The 23,985-nt window shown below is 47.6% G+C and overlaps 1 protein-coding gene across 2 annotated transcripts in view; it reads right to left on the bottom strand.

Annotated features, from left to right (window-relative positions):
• The window catches only part of RAB11FIP3 (RAB11 family interacting protein 3), an 80,979-nt gene that overhangs the window by 51,529 nt on the left and 5,465 nt on the right, over nt 1–23,985 (bottom strand). For both annotated transcript variants that reach the window (XM_030001807.2, XM_030001808.2), the window contains exon 2: nt 7,346–7,439. In XM_030001807.2, the coding sequence (XP_029857667.1) occupies nt 7,346–7,439 (94 nt within the window). The remainder of the gene's footprint in view (nt 1–7,345; nt 7,440–23,985) is intronic.

The following is a 23,985-nucleotide window of genomic DNA, read 5'->3' as shown; positions in this document are numbered from 1 at the left end:
CCCCCCCATCAGTATCCAAGTCCTTTCCCTAGCATATTACAGCAGAAATAAATAGGGACTTGAAAGAGCTTGAGGGTGACGTGGGCTGTGCAGTTCTGCTCACCGCTGCTCCAAAGCTCGGCAGCAGGACAGGTTTCACAGCTGAGGAGCATCTCCTCACTCCCCGCCACTCCAACCACTGCTCCCGCTTTGAAGGGGAGCAAGCGGTTACCGCCGCTCATCCAAATCTCCCTGCTTACGCTAAGGCAGGGAAAGTTTGTAGCCAGAGTTAACCTTGCTGAATCCTGGCAGCTGCATGGCTGGAGATAAATAGTTTTGCAGGCGGTGTTTTTGTTCCTGGTTTTGCTTTTAAGAAGTAAATATCCTTCCTTCCAGCTGAGCCAGTTTGGAGTTATCCTTTCCAGTGTGAAAGTTTTCCAAAACAGAGGATAGGCGTGTGCCTCGGGAGTGCCATGCACTGACCTCCTATCTCTCCGCTCCTCACCCTCCAGCCACGCAGCCTGTAGTTTGCTCAGCAGCAGCAATGCAGGAGCCACGGTGGGGCTACAAGTGGCTATTAAAAACAAGCGTGGAGAACCAAGCTACATTTGCAAAGGTAGGTGTCCAAGTGGTACAGCTGTCCCCTTTTTTCAAGAGGTGTGATAACAAAGGATTTGGCAACAGGCATCTGAGGAGGCAGCGTCTTTGAGGCTGGGCTAGCAGCTGCACACACTGTGCAGCATTTTGGGGCTCCTGAGAGCAGAAGGCTGACTTTTCTTCTCCAAAGACATAGCATAATGTGGGCTGGAGGAAGAGAGCAAACACCCCAGTGCCACCTGCCCGGAGGCTTTCTTTCTCCTGTGTCCTCCCTTTACCTAGGAACAGCCTCTAGGGCTGAAAGTTCTCAGTTCTCCATCTGTTTGTGCCTTCATGCAGAGGACCTCCATCCCACCCTTATTCCCCTCATGCCCTGAGCACCAGCCTTTCACAGGAGAGTGCCTCTGCACCCCCATATACACCTGACCCGCTCCTGTTAGAGATGCCTCTGCAGGCGAGAGATGGAGAGAGACCTCAGGCCATTTTGACCACAGGGTACCACCAAAGCAGCTTGCCTCCATCACAGACTAGCGCATACACTCCTAATTTCCCCCATCCTCTGAGAGCAGGGGGAGTTACACTGACTCAATAGTCAACCCTCATACACTTTCATGGGCAGGCCCAGCAGTTTCCAAGATAAGTGTTTAAGCACCACTATTTCAAGAAAAAAACAAGTTCAGTACTTCCAGGAAAGGCTTGGCTGCTTCTGTCCCTAGTGGAAGGGGTCACAGATGACAAGCATGTGGACTCCAAACTTAACAAGCATAATAACGGTGCTACAAGCATCCCTCTGCACCACAGGGATGAGGAGAACTCTGATCTACAAAGAACAGCACTACAAAGAACAGCGGGGGGAATTTTTTTTTGTCCCAAGTACACACATAAATTTTAAAACGACATTTAAGTCTTCACTCCTTTCAGCAGCAGAATTAACACTCATCTTCATAAACTTCTTATCCCAACAAGCAATACATATAGTACATACATATATATATGCCAGTACATACATATACAAATGCCAGTGCAGAGCAAGATGCAATGCAAAAAAATGCAGAAGACATAATCAGAGCAATTTTGATTTTATTCTTGCTCATGAATCAATCTTGATTTCCCATTCATGGCAGCCCCTGTTCCCTGAATGACAGCTGTACACAAAGAGGCATCTGTCCTACCTTCAGCCATCAAATGAGCTGTCTCCCTAATCGGTGATGGTTTAGCCAGGGTTAGGAACAGGCAAGATCAGCGGGAAAGTCTTCACTGCAGCAATGCTGCATGAATAAAGAGATCAGCAGATCTGATGGGAACGTAGGAAGTGCTCATACCAGTGCCAGATACTCACCGAGTTTAGTCAAACATGCACACAAGCTCTCCTTCCATCTGCTAAGCTTCAGTGAAGACTTTCCTTTTAAAAAGCAAACACTTTGAATATTAAATTGGGCCTGGGTACCCCCACTGAGAAAGTGTGCTTAGATGACAGCAGTAGCCTGTTGCAAACACTACCATATTTCCAACATCAGTCTGGAAGAGAGACCACTGAAGATGCACACAAACACAGCCTCAGAAATAATTACTAGATTGGGAGTGTGTAAGGGAATGTAAGATTTGGCTTCTGGAATTATCCCCGTGCAAGGAAAGCTTTCATTTTGCATAGCAAAAGCCATCTGCAATGCAGATCCTACAGAGGGAAAAAAAAAAACATACACAAACCAAACAGTGGTTTACGTTACCAGACAGAGCCAGATATCCAACACGCTCCACACCTTCAAACGCTCTGCAGAGCCAAAGCAGATCCGTGTCACCAGGGCAGCAGCCAGCCTGGCTCTCCAGAAATTAATTCAGAGCCACCACGTGCTGTCTAGCAGACTCATATAAGCACTAAGTGGTTCACGGGCACCCAGAGCCGTGATCTCAGAGATGTTGTCTAAGCACTATCAGATCCAGAGGCGTCTCCGAGTCGCCAGGTCAGCAAGTAAGCAGTGCAGCTGCAGGAGTGGGGAACATTGCTGCTCCCTTGCAGCAAGGCTACAGAGCACAACCTGCACATCGTGCGAGCAATGCAGGGATAATTACTCTGATCTGGTTTTGAGACTTGATGTGCAGTTCCCTCTCTTGGCTGTAAGCTTTTAAGACGTAACGCTCCCAGCCTTCATCCAGGGGGAGGGCTGTGTATGTGCTTTTCTTTCAGGAAATTCCCAAACTGGTGTTCAGCTATCAGGAGCACACCAACCATTTTGGGACATGAAATGCCAGCTGCAGAAACTGCAGCCTCTGCTCTGAGGATACACCCATTGAAATCCTCCCAGGGCTGCTCTCAGGAACTGAGTGATGCAGCCCCACAAAGACTCTGACCAACTCGAGTTCACGCTGCTGCCAGTTCCAATTAGCAACGGCACAGCGCTTTTACACAGGCTCTTTGCAGCAGCCTGCCCGCGTACTGCCAAAGCAAGCCTGCCAGCCCAGCCAAAGCCCTGACCACAGGCCAGCCCTTTATTTGCTGTTCAGCACCCTGCCCTGCACCCGCCCCAGCCCTGCCTTGCTCCGCAGCTCCACGCTTTTCCCTTCAGCCTGTCATTTGGAAACCTATCAAATGCCTTTGGTTAGCTGAACACACTCTTCCTGCTAAATGCCTCTTATTCAACCCCACAGGGGTTGCCTCTTACAAAACTTATTCAGTAAGTTACCTCTTACTCAACCCCACTGAGCTGCAGCTCGTTCGTCACGGCGGCCGACTCCTGAACCAGCCCCCCGAAGTTGGCACTGCCAGGGGTCTCCCCCAGTCTTGCCCCCGGCTCGCTCCTGCCAGCAGCCTGCCGTCCCTGCAAACAGGAACTCTGTTAGAGCTTCCAGGTTTGGGTGTTGGCTCTGGAGCTGGATTTTCCATCTTCCCAAATCCAAAGAGCTTTCAGTTGAAGCATTTGAAATAAGATTTGACTATTTCCATCCTCAGGCCCTCCCCTGAGCTCATGAACACATCTATTTCTCAGTGGATGCACTGTCTTGCTCTCGATGCACAGGGGCCCCTTTGTTCAGGGATCAGAAGCCAATGCAGAAGGTATGGACAAGGCCACGAGCTCCAGGAATGCACCTTCCCGTGCCTGACACAGCAGTGATTTGAACTGATGCCAACAGCAATCCCCCCACATCCAGGGGGGTACCTGCAAAGAGCCCACTCCCAGTGGGCTTTTCTTTGGAAGACAGATGTTACAGATGTTTCAGCTCAGAGCATGTGCGTGAATTACACGACTTGTTCATTAGTGCTTTTGAGTTCGAGTAAGAGCACTGGTCTGCTACAAAGATGAGACAGGAAACATGTCCTACTGGATGCTGAGGGGCCTCTCTAGAAAAAACAGGTGTCTGAGGCTTAAAAAGTTTTTAAATGTCCTGACAAAGAAAGAAATCTGCCTCTGAGCACAACCCCTGTTTTTTGTTTGCATCCAGCTGTGGCTGATACTACCCATACTTTGTGTTTGCTGACTAACTCCTCTCCAGCAGTTCCTGCATCCAACATGCAGCAGACTAGAGTTGCTCCTTGGTCCAGGCACCTTGGTTCAAATTACAGACACCATCTCACTGCCCCTTGTCCCATGGTCAGCCCTTGCCATACCAATAGACAGAGACCTTACTCCCAGTCCAAGTTTTCTAAGTGGCTTGCATACAGTCCCTCATACTTCTTTCTCACAGAGATCCCCCAGGAGCTGTAACTTCTAAGCATGATGAATGCAGCAGTCACGCTGGCTCCCTCCCCATTTCTTTTCCCCTGCAGACTTGAAAGATGTCCCATTGGATCCCACTGACAGTAGCCAGGTGCACCAGGTTTTCCTCTGGCTACGGATTACCCAGGCATTACACACCTTATCTGGCTTCTTTAAGCATGCTCTATAACATACTCTCCTCCAAATCAATATAATTACTGCCTCCACTACATTATCAGCTTCTCAAGTTTTACAACACAAGGCCGTAAAATTCCACTTTTCAGAGTTATTTATCATCTCTGACTTGCCGTCTGTTCCACAGTTTCCCCCTCTGCTTTGCTCTTTACACATTGCAGGACTGGCCAGTCGTCCAGGCACCATTAACACAAACTTTAAAAGCAGGCAAACTGCACGCTTTGTGGAGCAGAGGGAGGACAAGGGTGTCCCAGCAGCCACACCACCCCATGAGCAAGAAGGGCTGGGACACAGCAGGTTGCAAGGAGATGAATCTGTCCTAGCAGCATCTCTGAGCCTGCCTCCCTGTGCCCAGGCAGCCCCCCCATGGTCCCCAAGCCAGCCTGCTCCTGATAAACGGCTCAGAAACGGACCCAAGAACTGAGCCCAACCACCCGAGAGCCATGGGCTCACCACCTCCTGCAGAAGGGAGACCCTGGGGGCCCTCCAGACTCCACCACCCAAAGCACTCTAATGACAATCATATATACATGCAGCAGGCATTGATACATATATGAGGACCACATTTTCCTATTAAGTCTTCTCTTTGGGAAAAGTAGAAGATAAGGCAACCACAACAGGCTAAAGACTATCATTGAAGTCTCAAACCCAGCTTCTGTAGCATGCAAGTCACTTTGCTCTTTCCCCTCCATGATCAACATTACCTGGCCAGACAAAGATTACACCAGCAAAGAGATAAGAATAGTTTCATGGCAGCGGAGAGGTGGCATTGTGGCTTTCAGTGCTGTCCAAGTAGTTAAATGGTGCTTTGCTCCACACTGAAGGCAGAGGCAAGTTCAAGGAGACCTAGATCAGCATGTTCCTCAGCCAGTGGGAACCTACCTCAAACAGCTGGCACAGGAATAGGACCAAGGAGTTTAGTATCCTCCCTGGATGTAAAGGCCAACTGAACACGAAAGCACTTATAAGCGCAGCAGCTGACTGTGCAAGTTTTGCTAGTTTTGTAACTGTACCTTCAGTTTGCCAAGCTAGACCGGAAAAGCTCAAGTAAAATCACAGCTATTCTACGGAGAGTCTCCAAGAGAGGGGGTAGAGGGAAAGAAAAGTGGAGCATCTTCAGAAATAAACCCTTACCTACATTAAGACAGACACTGCAAGGTACAAGCTTACATCAGGTCTCACTTCAGTGACTGACCAAAGAACTACAGAGTACCAGGAAATGCAACAGAACTATCTCTGGCTAAAAATAGGCCCAGCTAATTAACAAAACCTTGTTAAAATGGACACCCAGCAGCAAGCATAACCTCTTCTTCTTTACAAAGGGATGATCAATATTGTCTGTCTCAATAGCAGCAGCAAATCCTCAAAACCACTTCAATGTGAGCAACTGCTCAGCTGGTGAGATGCAAAGAAACTCTCTCAGTACCCTATCCTGGGTTTCTTTTATAACTGTTTAATGCCCTGCAGTGTTAGAGAGAGATCTGCCTTTCTTAGCCACTGTAATAAAAACATATCAATTGCTTTCAAGTTTAATAAATAGAGATCCTAAAAGCTTTGTCTGGATCTGCTTTTTCCATTCAATTAATATAATACAATACCAGGGCAATGAATTATTGAAGAGAAATACAAGCCAGAGCTTTCACAAACACACTCTACTCCAATAGCAATTTATTACAAATTAATAGCATGCTGCATTTCCTCCTACATCAAGAACTGGGAATCAGCTGCATTGTGAAACTACACCAGCCATGAAAATTTGGGAGCTGCCATAAACCGCTACAACCCTGAGCACAAATAAGCTGGGGGTGGGAAGGGGGAGCAGAAGGAGGGATGGACAACCAACAGAAAAACAGAAATCACTTCTGCTTTGAGGATTTTCTACTCATGAAACAACATTGTTTGTGTAGGAATAATCAGTCTTTTCACATCTTTGCTTGTATCAGCGTTCAAAAGCATGCTCAGTGTGTAGGGCTGACAACCCAGTGCATGTTCATTGTTGCATGAAAGCAATGCTGAAGTTTAAAATAAGCATTGCTGTGAACAGAATTGATTAATGTCCTAGTATGGTAATTCATATTTGTACATTTAAAGTTATATCAGCTCAGCAGGAGGCTTCCAATATTTTTCACACCCTGCCCTTAACAACACACTTGCCCCAAAATGACCCTCTAACACTCATATTAGAGATGAACCCCAAACTGAAAAAACAACATCTCTTCTTCAGCAAAGAAGTTCAAATGCCAACCAGCCAGAAAGATAGTTCACATTTCACCAAGCTATTACTCTGGAAGTATTTGCAACAAGCCCATCAAGAGCAACATGGGGATTGTTACAGGCCTGTTTTGGGGGCATGTTTAAAGATTATCTACCAGTCAGTGAGTTCAAAGCTCTTGTTTAATGTGCTTCTTGCAAGAAATCATCTAAGCACGTTGATCCTCCAAACAGTTGGAGTGAAGGCAAATGCATTAGTGCCCAGCGTCCAGAAGATGTTACGCTTTGCAGCAGACAGACATCTCCAGCAGCGTGTCAGCCAAGAGTTGATCCTCCATTAGAGCAGCAAACCCCCACAAAACCATAGGTGAGAGCATACACCAAACCAGAAGGGATTTTTCCCTCAATGGCTTTTCCATTTCCAACATACATTTAGGAAGGTAATTTCCTGATAAACAGGAAAACATGCAACCACCACCACAGATGCTGTACTACCTTTTTCAATTCTATTATTAAATGCACCCAACCTCTCTGCCTTCCTCTCTGCCCAACACGGAGTAGAAAACCAAACACAGTTTGCTTTCATCAAGCGACTTCTCAGCTCGGTTAACCCCTGTGGCGTTAAATTTGGTGTCTCCCTCTCTTCCCTTGAAGAACAGCAGCAAACTCACCTCCATTTTTGATAGCTCTGATCCCCCGATGGAAATCTTCGAAGCTGATGACTCCAAGTCCGCTCGGATCGAGGTACTTCGTTAGGTCCTTTACCTGTAACCACAAAAGCAGTGTTACCCATAGAGCCCTTTGGGTAGACAAGACAGTATCTTCCATCAGAGAAGCACCTTGTTTTTAGCTCCTTACAAGAAAAAGATTTGGGCAGTGAATTTCTTAAACTGACATCAAACTGTGGCTGTTCTCCTTGAAGGGAACATAAGTAATCAGTACAGAAGGGTTAATTAGTACTTGGCTGGTGCTAGAACTATTGCTTAGTCTTGAAACGTAGGTTAGGGCAGTATTTCTTGCAACATGGTCCTTCTCCACCAGGGATTTGTTTATTTTTATGTTTTTTAAAGAGGTCCTATCTTAATTGGGAAAACTCAATAATAGACTGCCCAGTAGGAGAGCCCAGTTAAGAGGATTCAGTGATAATGAACTGCTCCACGTTACAAATTTAGGCCATATAACTGAAACATTTTCACAATTACACAATGCCCAAGGGGGAAGGAATCATGTCAGCTAGTGAGGATTAGGATGTGGGTGCCAGAGCAGGCACACACATGGAGCAAGGGACACTTGTGACACCTGGTGAGGATGATGTGGGCTCTTCAAACAGAACAGGCTTCTGTTTGAGGGCAAAACCACAGTCATTCCTCATGGTCCAAACAAAATCTTTGAAAAGGTGCATTTGGCTCCTTCCTTCCAGGCTGCCACAAGCCTGCCCCTCAGAAAACCCTTTACACCACTGATGCTTGTCAAGCTGAGAAAATCAGGTATTTTTTCCTGCCTTAAAAAAAAATGCAGACCATCATTTTAAGAGATATTGAGGCACCTTTGTCTATTTTAGAGCCACACTCTTCAGCTGAGAAACAAGCCCAGGAGGAAGCAGGGTCTAAGACATGAGAAAAGGAATTGCACAATTAGCTCCATACTCAATAGCTGCCCTTGCCCTGCCAAACACATCGACCTCTCCTCCTGTGGAGCTGACACACAGGAGGAAGTCTTCAGGCGATCTGCAGTGCTAGATTTGTTCAGCTCCCATGAGCACAACCAGTTGCCTTTTGACTCACTCGGGCAATCTCTCCGTTTTGGTTTGGGGAAAAAGATGGTGAATCACCAAACCTCTCCTTCCAGGGAAGGAAACCTTGCATCAAAGAGACTTAACGTCTAAGGGCGAGGAGGACAACTAAGCCCAACCATGGTGCTCAGAGCTGCTTAACTCATTACGCATCAGCAGGGTTTGCCTTCTTTTTGTTTTGTTTTTCTTAAACCCAGGTATGTGTTTATACAGGAGAAATAACATCTGCAACACACTCAGAGCTGTTCACCTGCATGTCCACGTGGTTTCGAACACACTGCGGGGCGGCAGGAGATGTCTCTGCTTCAGACATCCCACCTCCCCGCAGCAGCGGTGAGCACCCTGCCGGCACGGAGGAAACCACAGGGCTGAGACCATAAAAAACACTCAACTGTGCTTCTAGGGGGTTGCCACGAGAGAAACCCCAAGCCCCAGCATGGCACAGGCTTGCCCGCCTGCTGGCTTACTCCATCATGAACAGGGAGAAGACAACACAAGCAACTTTTCCAGTTTTCTGGGGAACTTTTTTGGTAGGCAGATAACAAAACTGCTGAACTCACATGGCACACATTGACTTGGGGTGAGTCAGGCTTCTTGTATGTTAAACAAAGGTATTTTAGACTAATAAAAACAACTCTTAGGAATGTGTTGGTTCCAGTTAATGCATCTGGCAGCTTGAGTTCAGAAACCGTAGCTTAATTTGTTATCTGTGTATATAGATAACAGAAGTGCAAGTGACATTTAATCAGACTTGATAAGCCTATAAGTGATTATCATGACACACTCTAAAGTATAGTTTCTGTAAAGATCCAGCCATGACGACACATGGGACACGTGAGGCAGGGCTGCTCACAACACTGCTGCAGTGCGGGCAGCTTCTCAGGACTAAGGAGGGTTTCAAGCCCTTGTGCCAATACCCCAGCAAGGCACCTCTCCCACACCGCTGCTTGTGCAAAAGAGATAGAGCAGTCAGGCAAGTATTTTGTTTATGGAAAAGAGCCACCTATGTATTTAAATAAAGCTGTGGGCAGGGGGAAATGCTTCTTAGAACTTCACAACCCTGACATTACAGATGCAAACAAAAGCCACACAACTGATGATGCTCAAGCCCACGGTAGTGTGTCCGTGCTGATCCAAACATGCCTGTATTTGTTCTCCAAGCTTAAAAAGAACTCTGACCATTACTGATTGAGGCAACATCGCCAGACTGAGTGTGAGTGGCGACTGACACTCGGAAGAGCTCAAAACATGCAGAAAACAAAGAACACCAGCAGTGCCTGCCTGGTCCCCACAGCCCCTACGAGAAGCTGCCTGGGGAGAGCAGAGGCTGTGTCCTGCAGGCCAGCACCCAGCATCTCCCAGCACCCACAGTGATGGAGCCAGGGATGCTGGGGCAGGGGGGGGCCTTTACTGCCCATGAGCATCTGAACCTGCCTCCACCACCTCTGGGGCCACAAGCTCCAGAAGCTTACTACCTGCTCACAGGAGTGCCACCTTCTAACTCTTCTGCACGTATTTTCTACTATTTCATCAACTGCCTCCCAGTTCTATCACCAAAAGACAGGGTGAGGTGCAACTGTGATCCCCCTGGACCATATTCTCCTCCCCGAGGGATCCCAGCCTGCCCACCCTCCCCTTGCAAGGCAGCTGCTGCAGGCCCTCGGCCATTTTAATCATGTTTCCTGCTCCCTCTCCAGCCCCCCCATCCTTTCGGAAGATGAAGGCCAGAACTGCATACACTATTCAAGACAGGGTACATCAAGATCTTGAACAATGCCAAACAGAGGTCCTTGGCGTTACTCTGATACCCCCCCTCCCATGGCCCACTGTCTCGTTCACACCTGAGCTGTCATGGCACTGAGCCACCCGCATTGAGAATAGCCAACACCAGCTCCAGCATCTCGCTCCTGGGTTGTAACTGCCTGTTTTCTCCATGTCTTCATGGAGATGTCATGTCTTTTGATGACTAGGCTAAAAAACCCTACCTTATTAGGACAGTTGGGAAAAACTCCAAGCATTATGGCTCAAACTGTTTTAGATAAGCAAATCTTAGCAGTTCTGAAGTCACAGATTTGTTGTTTTTAGCTGAAGACTAATCTGCAAGAGTGGAGTAGTTAACACCGCACTCCTATTAGCACAAAAGTTAACACTACTAAACTGCAATGTTAAGCTAAAAACAGGCAGATATAAGCCACAGTCACAGTGAGGTTCCTGCTTTTTGGCCAGCAAGAAATATTCAAAATAAAGGTTTTACTTAATGTGTGTGTTCGTAGCTGGTTACAAACTCTTCTTGAAGAAAGAGCAGCTAGAAACACAAAGCATTAAAGAGTCAAAGAGGACAATGTGGGTTAAATAGCCGATTTAAATCCTGGTGGAAAGCGAGAGGTTTAAACTACTCGCAATCAATCTACCTTAAGCCGAACACGGACACAAGCCTGCAGAACCAGAACCGATGATGGCAAGAACTGCTGAAGGGGCTCTGCTCACCCCTGTGCTGGGGACGAGGCACAGCCCAGACCAAAGGCAGAACAAGCTCCTGGCACGAGTCCATTAGGGATTTCTCCTGGTAAGGGACCCAGAGAGGGAAGCAGACTGGGGAGGAGGAGGGAGGTCACCTGGCAACTCAACAACAGAACAAGAACTACTCATTGACCAACCACACTACCACATCTTCTTCTGTATTAAAGAGCTCTGCACACTGGCAGGGCATTTCACCTTCCAAAACCAACAAGATTTGCTGCCAACCAACACCCACCTCCAACAACCCCCTCCGACCAAGCCACTTCTGAGCACGTATGCCAGCACCACACCGCACTGCTGGACCAGCTGTTAACAGCTTCCCCACTGTGTGGGGCAGAAAAAGAGCTTCCTTGCTTCGATGCAGTGAAATCAGTTCAGTAAGTGATTTCGAGCCTCAGCTAAGCCAACAGTGACAACTCCAAATTCAAATTAACACAAAGGCTTGGCAACCACACCAGGAGGTTTTCCAGGAGGTGAAGGATTCCCCAGCTGTGAGTAGACCTGTTAAGCAGGTGGGAGGAAAAGGAAGCTCCAGGCCTTTTCTCCTTATCCTTATGGATGCTCCATGTCTCCACCACATAGCAGATGGATTCAGCAGAACAAAATATCCACTGTGCTTGTGTTAAGCATTGATGTCCGAAGGAAGCGAGGGCTGTGCTGGCCAGGCAACACCCTCCTTGTAACCCCTGAGCCTGCCAGAAGTTTTCCTTCATATTCTGGCAGAGACTGAGGGTGAATCAGCTTCCAAAAAGAAATTCTTTTGAGGGGTGAAATGAGGTTGGGAGATTTCTAGTGGCCACAGCAGTCAGGCACCCCACAAGGAAGAGCCAGCAGAGCTCAGCTCCTACAGTCGTAAGGTATCTCACACAGATGATGCTTCTAGCCTAGCCACAACCGGGGCCACGTCTTGCCCTTCACACCACAAGCTAGTTATTTGATGATACCATAGTGGGAGTGATAAGTCAGCATTTCAGTCCTGCTTTACTGTACACATACTCTGGAAGCAAATCCAAAGGAGACAAAGAAGAATCAATGCTGACATATTCCTGATAAATATCCCCAAATACTCAAGGCAGGCCAGCAAGCAGGCTGCAGTTCCCACCAAGAACTTGTGCACCTGCAGTCTCGCATATGCCGCAATAAGCGAAGACAGATGCTTTTGCCTTGAAGTTGCTCCCTCCTTTCCTTGGAAAGGATTTAACGTGTGGTCTCAGTCTTCTGAGTAATAGGACAAGCGCCAAGGTAAGTCATGGGAAACTGAGCGAGAGTCAAGATCTGGTCTGCTTAACAGATGACTTCTACGCTCAGGCCCCCAAAGGGACCAACCACGTGGATTATGTGCAAAAAGAACCTAGAGAGATGTTAGAGACCTAGAGAACCCAGAGAGCTGTTAGAAAGACACCAAGAGACCTGTCCAGATAAGGAACAACATGCCAGAGACTTACCAAGACTCTGGTTGAACCGAGCATCTGGCTTGGTGTGTTTTGGCCGCTTGAGCAATCAACAGGGACAGACCAGCCCATCCAGGAAAAAGTCCACCAAACCAGTAAGCCCAGTCCAGATTCTGACTGGGTGACACAGCGTGCTTATTGCTGGCTGGGCCTTGATTTTAGCCTGCAACATCAGATGAACTGCTAACACAACCACCAGAGGAAGACCTTCACCAGGGAACTTGTTGCCATACTTTGACCTGATGACAGCAGCCAGCACTGGCTGGGGACTGTTGTAAAGAACAGCAGCTACCTGCAAGCAGTTCAAAACACATTTGCATTTCACTTATTAAAAACTATTTCTATAGAAAGGCAAAGGTTTAGCCTAAAAAGTGAGTATTGAGGCACTCAAACCAGAGCTTTGAAAGCAACTGCTCAGCACAGGGCGGGTTGGGTACCCCCACCTCAGGCAAGCATTCCAACAACGAGGTTGTGGTGGGCAGAGAGAATACGTGGTTTCACGTGTACATCCTGGCTGGCTCCAGCTCCCGGCCCCTCTGCCGCTGACTGCTGGGCTCGGCAAGCTGGGCTGCGCACAGAAGCCCCCTCAACATGAACATGTAGTTGTCAGCAGGCTGCAAGGCAGGGACCGGGGCAGGGAAAGACCATCCCACTGCAAGGCTCAAAAGGAGCAGAGCTCCACTACAGAGGGATGAAATGAGAACAAATGCCTTGGGCGCCTGACACCTACACAGCCCCCTCCTACAAACCCACAACTGTCCCATGCACTTCTGACCACCACCTCTTCCCAAACTATCAATGGGAATTTTTTCTCTCCTGAATGGAATATTACAGGAGACTAACAGGTTTAAGGACCTTACCCTCGTCTCTTGCCCTCCAGAAGAAATGGGAGCCTTCATGGTCAAATTTAAACACAGAGCGAGGCAGGACCAGGCAAGGAAGCAGGATCCATGCTAGACAAGCTGCAGCTTCAGCATCAGCTTCCAAAGGGCCAGTTTTCACCCAGTGCCTTTGAGGAAAGTCTATGGAAAGAAAGCAGCCACCCCTTCAGTGGGCAAGGACCCCAGGTATGCTCGAGGGGAAGCGAGTAACTGCAGCTTTTCACCATCACTGTTAACAGGCCAGCAAGGTTTCCAAACATTTATGTAGCTGTTTAATCAGCTTTGCACAATCAAGCACAGCACATGCAGACATTGTTCCCCATGCATCTGTACATTCAGCTTGAACACAGATTCCGAAGTAGTACAAACAGAAAATAAAACTTCACTTTTAATCCAATGTGAGCTTTTTCTATCAGCCCCTGCTTTCCATTTTCACCAGTTGGACCGCACTCCCCTTTGCCCGCACGTTCTGCTGCTTGGATCTCTGCCCAGCTTGGTGCAAGGCTCCACGCTATGTTAAACATGCCCAAAGCCAGACTTCATCTTCTGTTTGGCCTTAAAAAAGGCTGCTCAGACTAACTCTCCTCATCTGAAGTCTTTGGACTGTAGCAGAGTCTGTTCTACAAGGCCCTGTTTGCAGACAGCCTGCTGTGTCCAGCAGTACCAGGTTTGCCTACTTCATACTGCCAGTAAGAAGGGTCTCAAGAAGGGAGAACAAAGGGACGGCAGGAGCAGACCCCTGCCAGCCAGCAGCCACCGCATGTGCCAACACACTCTCTGCCAATTTACAGCTTGGGGAGTTTCAAGCAAAACAGAGGACCAAAAATGTCCTAAAATCCAGTGGATCTCGGAGCTTTAAACACAGGAAACCCATTTAATTGAATAAGCAGGTCCAGACCAATTCTGGGTGTACAGAGGCCCACAAGGCCTGCTCGACTGAGACAGGACATGAAAATCCAGGCATCTCTCACATAACTCTGACTACCTTCTTCTGTCTGCAAGAAGCCCAAATCTGCTCTGAACATGTTTTATCTTTGCGGGAAAAACAGTATTGTAAGTCACACAATCCCTGAACTCAAGCAGACAGAAAGCTGAGTGCCACACTGGCATAACTGTCAAATAGAGGGGATTTTTAGCTAGCAATACTCTAAAGCGCAGGAGCAGGCTCACGCCAGATGCTCTCCTCTTTGTGTTTAGCCAGATCTTTGGCCTGAAGTGGTACAGAGGAATTTAAGCGAGCAAGCACACGCAATGTAAAAATCTCTCATGGTTATGCAAAGGTGGCTGCAGCATCTCTACCCTCTGCATTTAACAGAAGGGTATGAGCCAACATACTCATTTGTTTGTAAAAACCCACCTTGTGTCTCAAGGCTAAACCTACACTTTCAAGCAAAAAAAAAAAAAATTTAAATACTAATTATAGAAGTCAGAGTAGTTGTATTTTTCAGTGTTTGGGAAATGTGCAAACGTGCTGGAACTGCTGAACCTCCTGCAGCCGAATACCGGAGCAGCTGTGCAACTTGCCAAAGACATAGCTGTCCCTATACAGCCGTTCTCTTTAGATCACACAGTCACTAAATCAATGGGTTGCAACGTGATCAGCTGAAATGAATTGATCCCTGTTAATGCAGCATTTGTCTGGGCTAAGACCACATCTATCCCCCTGTGCTGGGTGCTGAGAAAGCATTGACATGCCGACAGCGTGAGCATAACTTAACGTTGCTTCATGCAATATATTTCCCAGAACGCTGCTGTGATCTGAAGCACGGCCGCACTGATCCTAAAGCCAGGAACACCCTTTCCAGCACTTCACTTCTGAGGCTTCATCAACGTAAACAAGCAGGCTGAGTGGAAGGCTGATAACTCAGCATTACACTGGCTCCAGCAATGTTTATAGGAACTGACTCAGTAATTTGTTAAAGGATCTGGCACTACAGAAAGCAGGCAGAACCTCAGAGCAGGTTTCTATTCTGCTGCAATTACACCTAATTAACTAACCTTTAAAATACCCTCAAGGGGGCAGACCTCATTACAGGGAGAAGCAACGGTCAATTGTCAGTAAGCAGTGCAAGAGCTGCATTATTTATTTCGCAAGTGGAGGCACTTATCCAGGGCTGCTGTGAGCATGTTGCTCTCTGAGCCTTTTCAGGAGCTCCAGAGGAGATGAGCAGGCAGACTGTGTCTGGTCAAGTCTCTGTTTAAAGGTCCACCACAACCAATACTCAGTGAAGACGCTTTCTGCAACATCCCTCCCACATCAGTTCACCTGTCCTTGCTGTCACTTCAGTCCCAGAGACTTCAGGAACTGCAGGGCCCTCTGCAATCAGTCTGGTACTTGAAACCAAGAATCAAGACATCTTTCTGAGAAGGAGACAAAGAAAAAGATTCAGCCTGGTTTATTCGCATCTCTTCCTGCTACAGAAGAAATAATCAAACCTACTATTTAAGGCAAAAGGGGAATAAGCCTCCAGTGGTTCTCCATCAGCCTGCAAGTATTTAAAGAACTGGAACAAGAAAGTGATCACCCACAAACCAAGGGAGAGAAACCGCCCCAGCAGCTCAGCTGTTTCCTTGAAACAAACTGAGCAAGTTGCCCAATGGGAACAAGCTCCCCTCCTTTCCTACCTGCCTAGGAAGACTGTATCCTCACCATTGAGCACATCCACTTGCCTAACAAATCCTCCTTCGTCCTATTTATCCAAGACAAAAGTTGCTCAGCACGTCATCGACTTTTGATGCATGTCACCTCCTCGGGGCAGTTTCTACACCTACCTTGCACCCAGCCAGCTTTGGCCCTGAACCCCAAGGCACGATGCGACTTGCCAGCCTCTCCCAGGGTCAGCGGGCTCTTTCTGCAGGCACAGGAAATACCGGAGGAGAGAGATGCAAATACGTAATGATCAGGAGAGAATTCCCTCCCCAGCAAACTATGACTTTCCCTTTTTGGAAGGGGAAGGAAGAAGTCTCCAAGTCAACCATAAACTAAGAACAAGCCCAAAGTTGATGCAGAGGAGACTTGCTCCTGCCTTTCCCTCCCAAAGCCACTGAATGCCATCTGCATTGGGAGTATGCAAAGGAAAAGACTTTCCTTCCAACGCTCAAAATTCAACAGGAAGAAGAAAAGCCAGAATATGTTTTAAAGAGCTGGCAGCCAAAAAAGCCTGAGGACCCAGACCCTTCCTGCCCACCCTCACAAGAAACTAGAACAAATCAGTGCATCCAGCCAGACCCTTGGCACATAGCACAGAGCTGAACTGCAGGATGTCTTCACCAGCCCAGATTACCCATATTCAGCAGTTTTGGTTTTTTCACCTGCTGGTAGAAATTCCTCTGGTCTGTACTACGTAACAGGCATGAGTACAGGACCTTTTTGGAGTAACCCTACCAGCTCCAAGGCTTATCTGGAGGCAGCCTTAATACCTCTATACTCACCGCAGCTTCAGGAGCCTTGCTTTGTCCTATTTTTAAGTGTGTTCTCAAACTTAAAGTATGACTATTTCCAAATTGTCCATCAATTGTCGTCACTGAACCGTAAAAACATATTTAAAGAAAAAAATTCAAGGATGGTTTGAAAACACTAACAGGAACATAGGTTAACTGAAATGGTTTTATCCAAATTTAATTGCGTTTGTCTCAACTGTTCCAGATTTCCTGTCACTACCTAAGTGCTCAAAGGCTTCAGCAGCGACACTCTACTATAAACATATTCATTTGTTTAATGAAACTTGAAAAGTTTTCTTCCTCCACCCTCCAAAACATGGAAGGCTTTGTTTTTAGCTTTTGTTCCTCTAATGACATGGGAAACCTGTTCTCACCCTTCCAAACACACAGCTCAGAGGCACAAGACTGGATCAAAATAAAAAGTTTAGTGCTAGGTTACTTCTTACATAAAATAGATGCATTAATGTAGGCTGGAGCCACCCTTGGGGGAAGAACCAAACGCCACAACTGAAGTCACCCCAGGCTCAAGGCGGGACCACGGCATCCTGCCGGAGCACAAAACTGGGGCAGAAAGCCTACACAGGATTTCAGAGCTGACCTGAACTGACAAGAAGTAACTCAATAAAACATGCCAGGAGGTCACACACTGAGGACTAGGCATTTTAAGACACTGCACATTTTGCAGTGCCTGGTATCGTTTTATGTCAAGTCCCCTGCAACAAACCCAGATATTTCTGTGACCGGGGCTGTTTGGTTACAGAACAGACTGTCTGGGCTTATAAATCCAGGACTGCAGCTTTTGCTTCTGTTTCCTCCCAACCAGGTTAGAAAGCAGTGCAAAAAATCCCATGGCATATCCCAGAATAAATCCTCTCGCTAGCTCAGGACTTGCTTTTACTGACTCACCCTCTCCAAAATAGGATTTACATGCTATAATCTCTAAAACAAGATCATAATAACCAGAAACAGGAGAAATCCATTACTGCCAACACACAAACAAGCAAGCCATGAAAGCAGGAGCCAGAGTTGCATCTCTCAACTTGCAAACCCTGGGAATCTGGTGAGCACAAGAAGCTTCTCGGGCTGCAGAGGTGAAGCCCAGGTGAGTGCAAGACACAAGCCCGTCCCCGACCAGGCAGGTAAATATTAGAGAGGCCAGCACAAGAGAACTAACTTGCCTTTCCCAGCCAGACTGAGCCTGCCACACTGTCAAAACTAAGTTTATCACAATACAAACAAGTGTGATTCAGAGACCAGCAAAGCATAAAGACTGATTTCTTTTTTAGAACTGCTTCAAATTATTTCCCTCCTTTTGGCAACCCTTCACGCAGCCTTCAGAAAGGACTGTTTGTGCAAAGGCAAGTACACAAAGCAGATGTGCCGGAGGGCAGAAAAAAAAAGCCCAGAACAGTTTCTAGGCTCAGAGGTAGATTCTCAGAAGAAGGGAAAAGAGGCTGAGGTGCCATGCATAGCTTGGGAAGCCCAGGACTTCAGGGTGGGATTGTAAGCACCGGGCATACAAGCCTCATCACAACAACAAAAAAACCCACCATGACAACATTAATGCTTCTCCAGCACCCACCACATGCCTAGCACCTATCAGCTCCTCCAAGCAGAGGAGCAGCAAGAGGTCTGGATTCTCCTCCCCATGCTCCACCACGGCTTTGCAGGTCTCTGCCAGGCTGGCAGCCATCGCCCACCCTTCACAAGGGACCTGCCTCTGCACTCTGGGCTTTCAGTCCTACTTCTCCCACCAGCATCCCTCCATCATCCGCTACATCTCTGCCACGCCACCCATGCTGTCAGCCTGCAGCCATGATGCCACCAAGGGATGGATGCTCCACAAAGCCTGAAGAGATGCAGCACAAAGCCCAAGAGCGAGTTCCCTGTCGCACACCAAGGTCTCCAGCATCTCCCTTGGACTTTTCAGGGCAAGTAGACTTCCACAAGCCTTGCTTCTGCTCTTTGCATCCTTCTGCTGTGCTCCTGCCAGCACAGTAGTCCCAGAGCTCCAAGTAGTCAGGAGAGGATTAGCTAGTTGCTGCGTTGATTTAGCAGGCATAGGAAAAAAAATTCCACAATGATATCCAAATTTTACTTTTTTTCCCCCAGCTGTAGTCTCCTCATGCACACACAGTGAGCGGGGCGAAGAAGTGCCACAGCCCTGGAAAAAATAAGGAATGTGGCCATGCAAAAGGGAGGCAACAGATGCCTTTTAATCCCTCCGCAGCCAAAGGCAGCAGCAAAAGCCACAAGGTCCTGATCAGCTTTTAAAGCCAAAGTGGAACTGAACATTATTTTCCCATTAGAAGAGTTTCACTTTCAACACAGCTATACCCTCCCCAAGCAGAAGGGCCCCTCAAGCAGCCCCCCTTTTCATGCCACATTTGCTCAGGACCACAGAACCACAGAGCAGCTGCATGGATCCTGGTCCTGCGCCGTACCCTGCGCCCCGCCACAGCAAATGCTCCCCATTTGTTTCCTGCCCTTGACAGCTTCTGTTCTCTAAAAACTGTTGGTTTGGGCTCCTTTTACCTCCTGCACATTTTGCTTGAGCCCAGTTTCCTATTGGACTCTGGCAAATGGTTTTTCCACAGGGCTGTCGGCAGTCGGCTCCGCTGAGTCTTGCCAGATTACACAGCTCCCAGGACCAGGTCCTCTCCCTTCGGTTTTACTCCTTCTCGGGGGACAGGAGTAAGCAGGAACAGCCCAGCAGTTTGCAAGCTGAAAACCCCTTCCAGAAACAGCAGTGACTCAAACTCAAGTGTATTCTACTGGTATTTCACCAAGGGATACTATAACACAGGGAACAGTAGCTCTTTTTTCTGAAGAGCTACAATGTATTATTAAAAAAAAAAAAAAAATAAAAAAATCAGGAGACTACCAGGCTGCTCACAACATAACCTAACAGAGGGACATTGAGCCTGCAAACAAAGCCTGGCCACCAGCTGTACCCAACCCTTGTAACACGGACGGCAGCACTGCTCTTCCCGTACAGCACCACAGGACATCCCCAGAGCTGTCATTGTCCCATGCCAGGACCCCAGTGGCCTCTGCAGTGCTGGGGACATACCAGAGCCAGGATCCATGCAGGCAACACCAGAATTGGTGTCATTTAAGCAAGCACTCAAACTTGCATCAAATACCACTGCCACCCAATTGCTTGCTTCAGCTTAATTAGTCACCTCAAATAAGACAACAAGACTCAGCAAGCAAATTCATCAGCTTGGTATCACTGGTATTTCCTTCTATTAAAAGGGGGTTTTACTGTTACAATATGAGGAGCTGGCCAGGGAGAAGCAGTGCTCGGAGCATTCCGAGCACCAGGCAGCCTGAACCCCTTCTCCCAAGCAGCCTCCGCACGTCTCTGCTTTAAGAGCAGTTTTCTCCCTAGAGAGGGGAAAGACCCTGACCAAAACCAGGACTAAAGCAGGCATCAACCCTAGGGTGTTCACAGCTGCAAGGAAGCCTCACTCCAGCAGCAGCAGAGCCCCATCCCAGACCCACAGCTGGGAGGTGAGGGGCTGGCAGTGCTCCTGCTGCGTGGCTGCCTGCCGGGACTCTCGCTTCCTCACCTCCATTGAGAAAAACCCCAGCCCAGCCCCAAAACCACAACAGCAGCGTACTGCGGAAGCACCTACACCACTTACGTGGCATTGATTTTCTTTGAGTTCTGCTTAAACTCACTTTCAGCCTGCTCTTCCCCTGCGGAGCAAACACCATCCACTCGAGCTTGGCGGTAGCAGCAGTTTGGGAGGAAGCTGTCCCTAAGGTTGCCTTCAGTCATGTTTCCTCCTCTTCCCTTCCCTCCTCCCCCCCAACCCACAAGGCTGTTAATAACTTACTCTCTGACCTGTGCCAACTCCAGCAGAGACTCTACAGACAAGGGGAAATATCATCACGAATCAAGGTTTAGGAAGAAGAGACAATTTCTGTCCAACTCTGAGCAATGCAGAAAGCCCAAGCTGGCATTTGCGCTGCCCCATTACATCTTCAGGGCTATTCCTTGGGCTTGGATGCTTTGGGTTCCCAAAACCAGGGAAGCCAGGCACCACTGATATGAACTGTGACCCCTCCACTATGCATACGGAGGATGAGCTCCCTTTGGGCCTCTAGGTATTCCAGTATCTTCCTGCTACTAAACAGAAAGACACAAGGATATTAAGAAACAGTGATTTTTATGCCTTATGAAATCCGTGACGTCTCTCTCCCGCTGTGTTCAGATAAAGTCCTGTCTCTGCTGGGAAGCCTCAGACCTGGAGCTATAGCTCAGCAGCACCAGTGGCAAGCATCAGCCTTCAGCAGCATCCCACACGCGCTCTGCCATCGTCACACAACCCAGCCACACGTGGACCTGCCTCCACCTGCGTCACCAGCGATGCACAGGCCATCACAGCCCTGCTGCCCCCAGCAATGCTACAGCGCAGCACGGACCTCCTCTAGGCAGAAGCATCCTCTTAAAGATCAATTTGAAAGGGGAATGAAAGATGCAATGCTTTTGAAGTGGAAAATGAAGGCTGAGAGGGGCTTTGGGCTGGGGGGGAGCGGTCTGCCGGACTTGAACAGCTAAAGAAGCATGACTGTCTTGCAGACTTGGTTTGACTAGTTCAGCAAACAGCTGTACTGCAGATGTCACAAAAAAGCACCGTCAGGAGAGCGGCTCCAGGCAGCTTAATGCAGCACCGAGAACATGCATTATAGTCGGACAGGAGGTGGAAATGCTTTTGGCATGTGGGAGTACGAGAGTCATTAAAAGTACAAAATGCAGAATTCCCCAAGGACAAATTCACTATCTGTGTCAGCAGGCACATTTCACAATGTGAACACAGTAGCAAGATCTCAAATCACTACCTAATCCTATTCATCCCCGTGAACGCGCCTTCCTGCCAAACCACTGGCTCAAACCTGATGAGTCAGATGGCATTTTAAGCTTCAAGTTGTTGGAGCTCGCTTTCTGCCGCACCCCTAATCGGCACCATGCTCCCCTGACCGCAGCACGCCAGGTAAAACGTGCCACCAGAGAAGCACGGCTGCTTCTAAGCAGCTCACCAAAACTAGTCTGGCAGCATTGTACCCACATTTTCCACGGATGTTTGAATTTAAGCAAACAAGCGGAGGGAAAGGCTGGCGTTGCTCACTCCAGGCTCACGTGGGGGAACCAGTCCTATGCCCTACACCAGAAACCCAAGCAGGATTTTGGAAGGATGGAGCCAGGCAGGAGAAATAGGGAAAAGCAAGCCGTGGTCCACCCCCCTGCCGTTGCCAGCTCTCACAGGGACCATACCAGCAGCTTTCTAGTGCTGGGAACCCGATGGTCCCAGGGCAGAGGGGAAGCTGAGGGTGGCCCAGCAGAAGCAGATCACCCTGCCCAAGCAGAGCTGTAGGCTGCAGCTAATGGGAAGTCATTTGTTTTGCAAAATCAAAAGCCAGAAAGAAAAAAAAAAAAAGTCTGAGTTCAAAGCAGATCTCATCTGACAACAAGCGGCAAACAAAAGTCAAAACAAGAATAAAATTGAGGGAAATTATGTAGGCAATTGTTGTAATGACTATCAATTACTGGCTGTATTGAGTTACATAATGATATAAGCAACTCTGAAATGCTTTGAGAGCGTTCAGTTATAAGCAATACCAGGTCGAAATGACTCTGAAAGAGCCAATGTTGTGGTGCAGTATCATATTCCAGTCAGTTAATTATGATGACCCCAATCCAGTTTTTATTAGTCACAGCCTTAGAAAATATCCTGCTCCTGAGAAGGGAGAAAGCATCTCATGAATCCACCTCTATCTTAGAGAGACCTGCCCCACCCCATGTGGCAAACGTTAAGCAAAACTTTGGAAGAATTTTTATTGCATAAAAAAAAAAAAAAAAACCCAAACAAACCACCCCAAGAAAAAGCCTTTCAAGCATTTTTAACAAATAATTAAAAAAAAAAAAAAAATCACAACACTGAAAACCTTTAGATGGGGTCCTTTTCTCCTGCTAGGGCTCCTGACCCAGCCTTGGCAGTGCTCACCCAGTACAAACTGGCGTCACAGCTGGGGATTACTGGGTGCTGCATCTACACCCCACTTCCCTAGAGATCCTGTGTTTGCCTCCTTGCCCACAGCATTTGCCAACTGTACAAAGGTGGAACTGATGCTGCTTCTTTGTTCTGGGAAGCAGTGGGGAGAACGTTTCTTTATTTGCAGAAATGATCTCAAATTCCAGAGGAACACATCTAACTTTTATCAAAATCTGTAATTAAAATAAATCAACACCCCACTTAGCAATAGCTGTATTCTCAGTCTGAAGGAGAAAGGAAGAATAAAAAGGTTTCTTAAATAAACTGGTACCTGGGATAAAATTACCATCGCCACCCTCCTCACAGCCCATGCAGACAAACCATGCCTTTGAGTATTCATGCTCCTGCCAGACTTGATCCAGCCCGGATAAGCCATCAATCTGATTACGGCCGCAAACATAAGTATGAAACATATCATCAAAAAAATCTGTTTATGGTATGATACGCTTCATAACCCTTCCCAGCCACTCCGAGAATGGACACCTTCAAGAAGCTTAAAGCCAAAACTTAGCAGGAGAAGCAAAAACTCAGGAGCACAGAAATAATCTCTTTATTGGAGTCTTTGGGACATTTAAAAATGAATAAACTTCTTTGCAAATTCCATTTTCAGCTAACCAGCAACCACCTCACCCAAATACATTACATGAAATATGTTGGCTTGGAAGTGTTTTCGTCTCAGAGGGAGAAAGAAAAACTCCCATCTTCAAGCTCCCACAGAATACAGATGTGTTATTAATGATGATAAAACATCCTTTGAAGAGGGAGGCGGGCAGGGGCAGACTGAGCCCTGTGGTCTGCGCCCAGCAAAGCCAGCCTGCTATTTGAGGTGAGGAAGGGCTCACGCCTGAACCAGCAAAATGAACGGGAGCTTTGCCATGAATTTTTATGGTGAAAAACTGGGCCCTTGGTCAAAGCAAGCAAAATATTTCAGATTCGTTCCTCTTCCAAAATACACATGCGTGTCCACAGGCATGCTCAAACCTATTATACACCCACAGTATCACCCTCACTGCCATCCCAGCTCCACTCTCAATAGCAGACACCAAAGTTAAACAGCAATTAAAGCCTCCGAAAGGCACAGCAGCAGCAACACGGGGGCAATTTAAGCTTCACTCACATTTACATGGCCTGCAAACCCATGCAAAATAATTTTAGAAATCTCTT

The sequence above is a fragment of the Aquila chrysaetos genome, chromosome 25 (genome assembly GCF_900496995.4).
Source record: "Aquila chrysaetos chrysaetos chromosome 25, bAquChr1.4, whole genome shotgun sequence".
In the NCBI taxonomy this organism is placed as follows: domain Eukaryota; kingdom Metazoa; phylum Chordata; class Aves; order Accipitriformes; family Accipitridae; genus Aquila; species Aquila chrysaetos.
The sequence above is the reverse complement of the archived record's forward strand: the minus strand, read 5'-3'. Positions and strand labels throughout refer to the sequence as shown.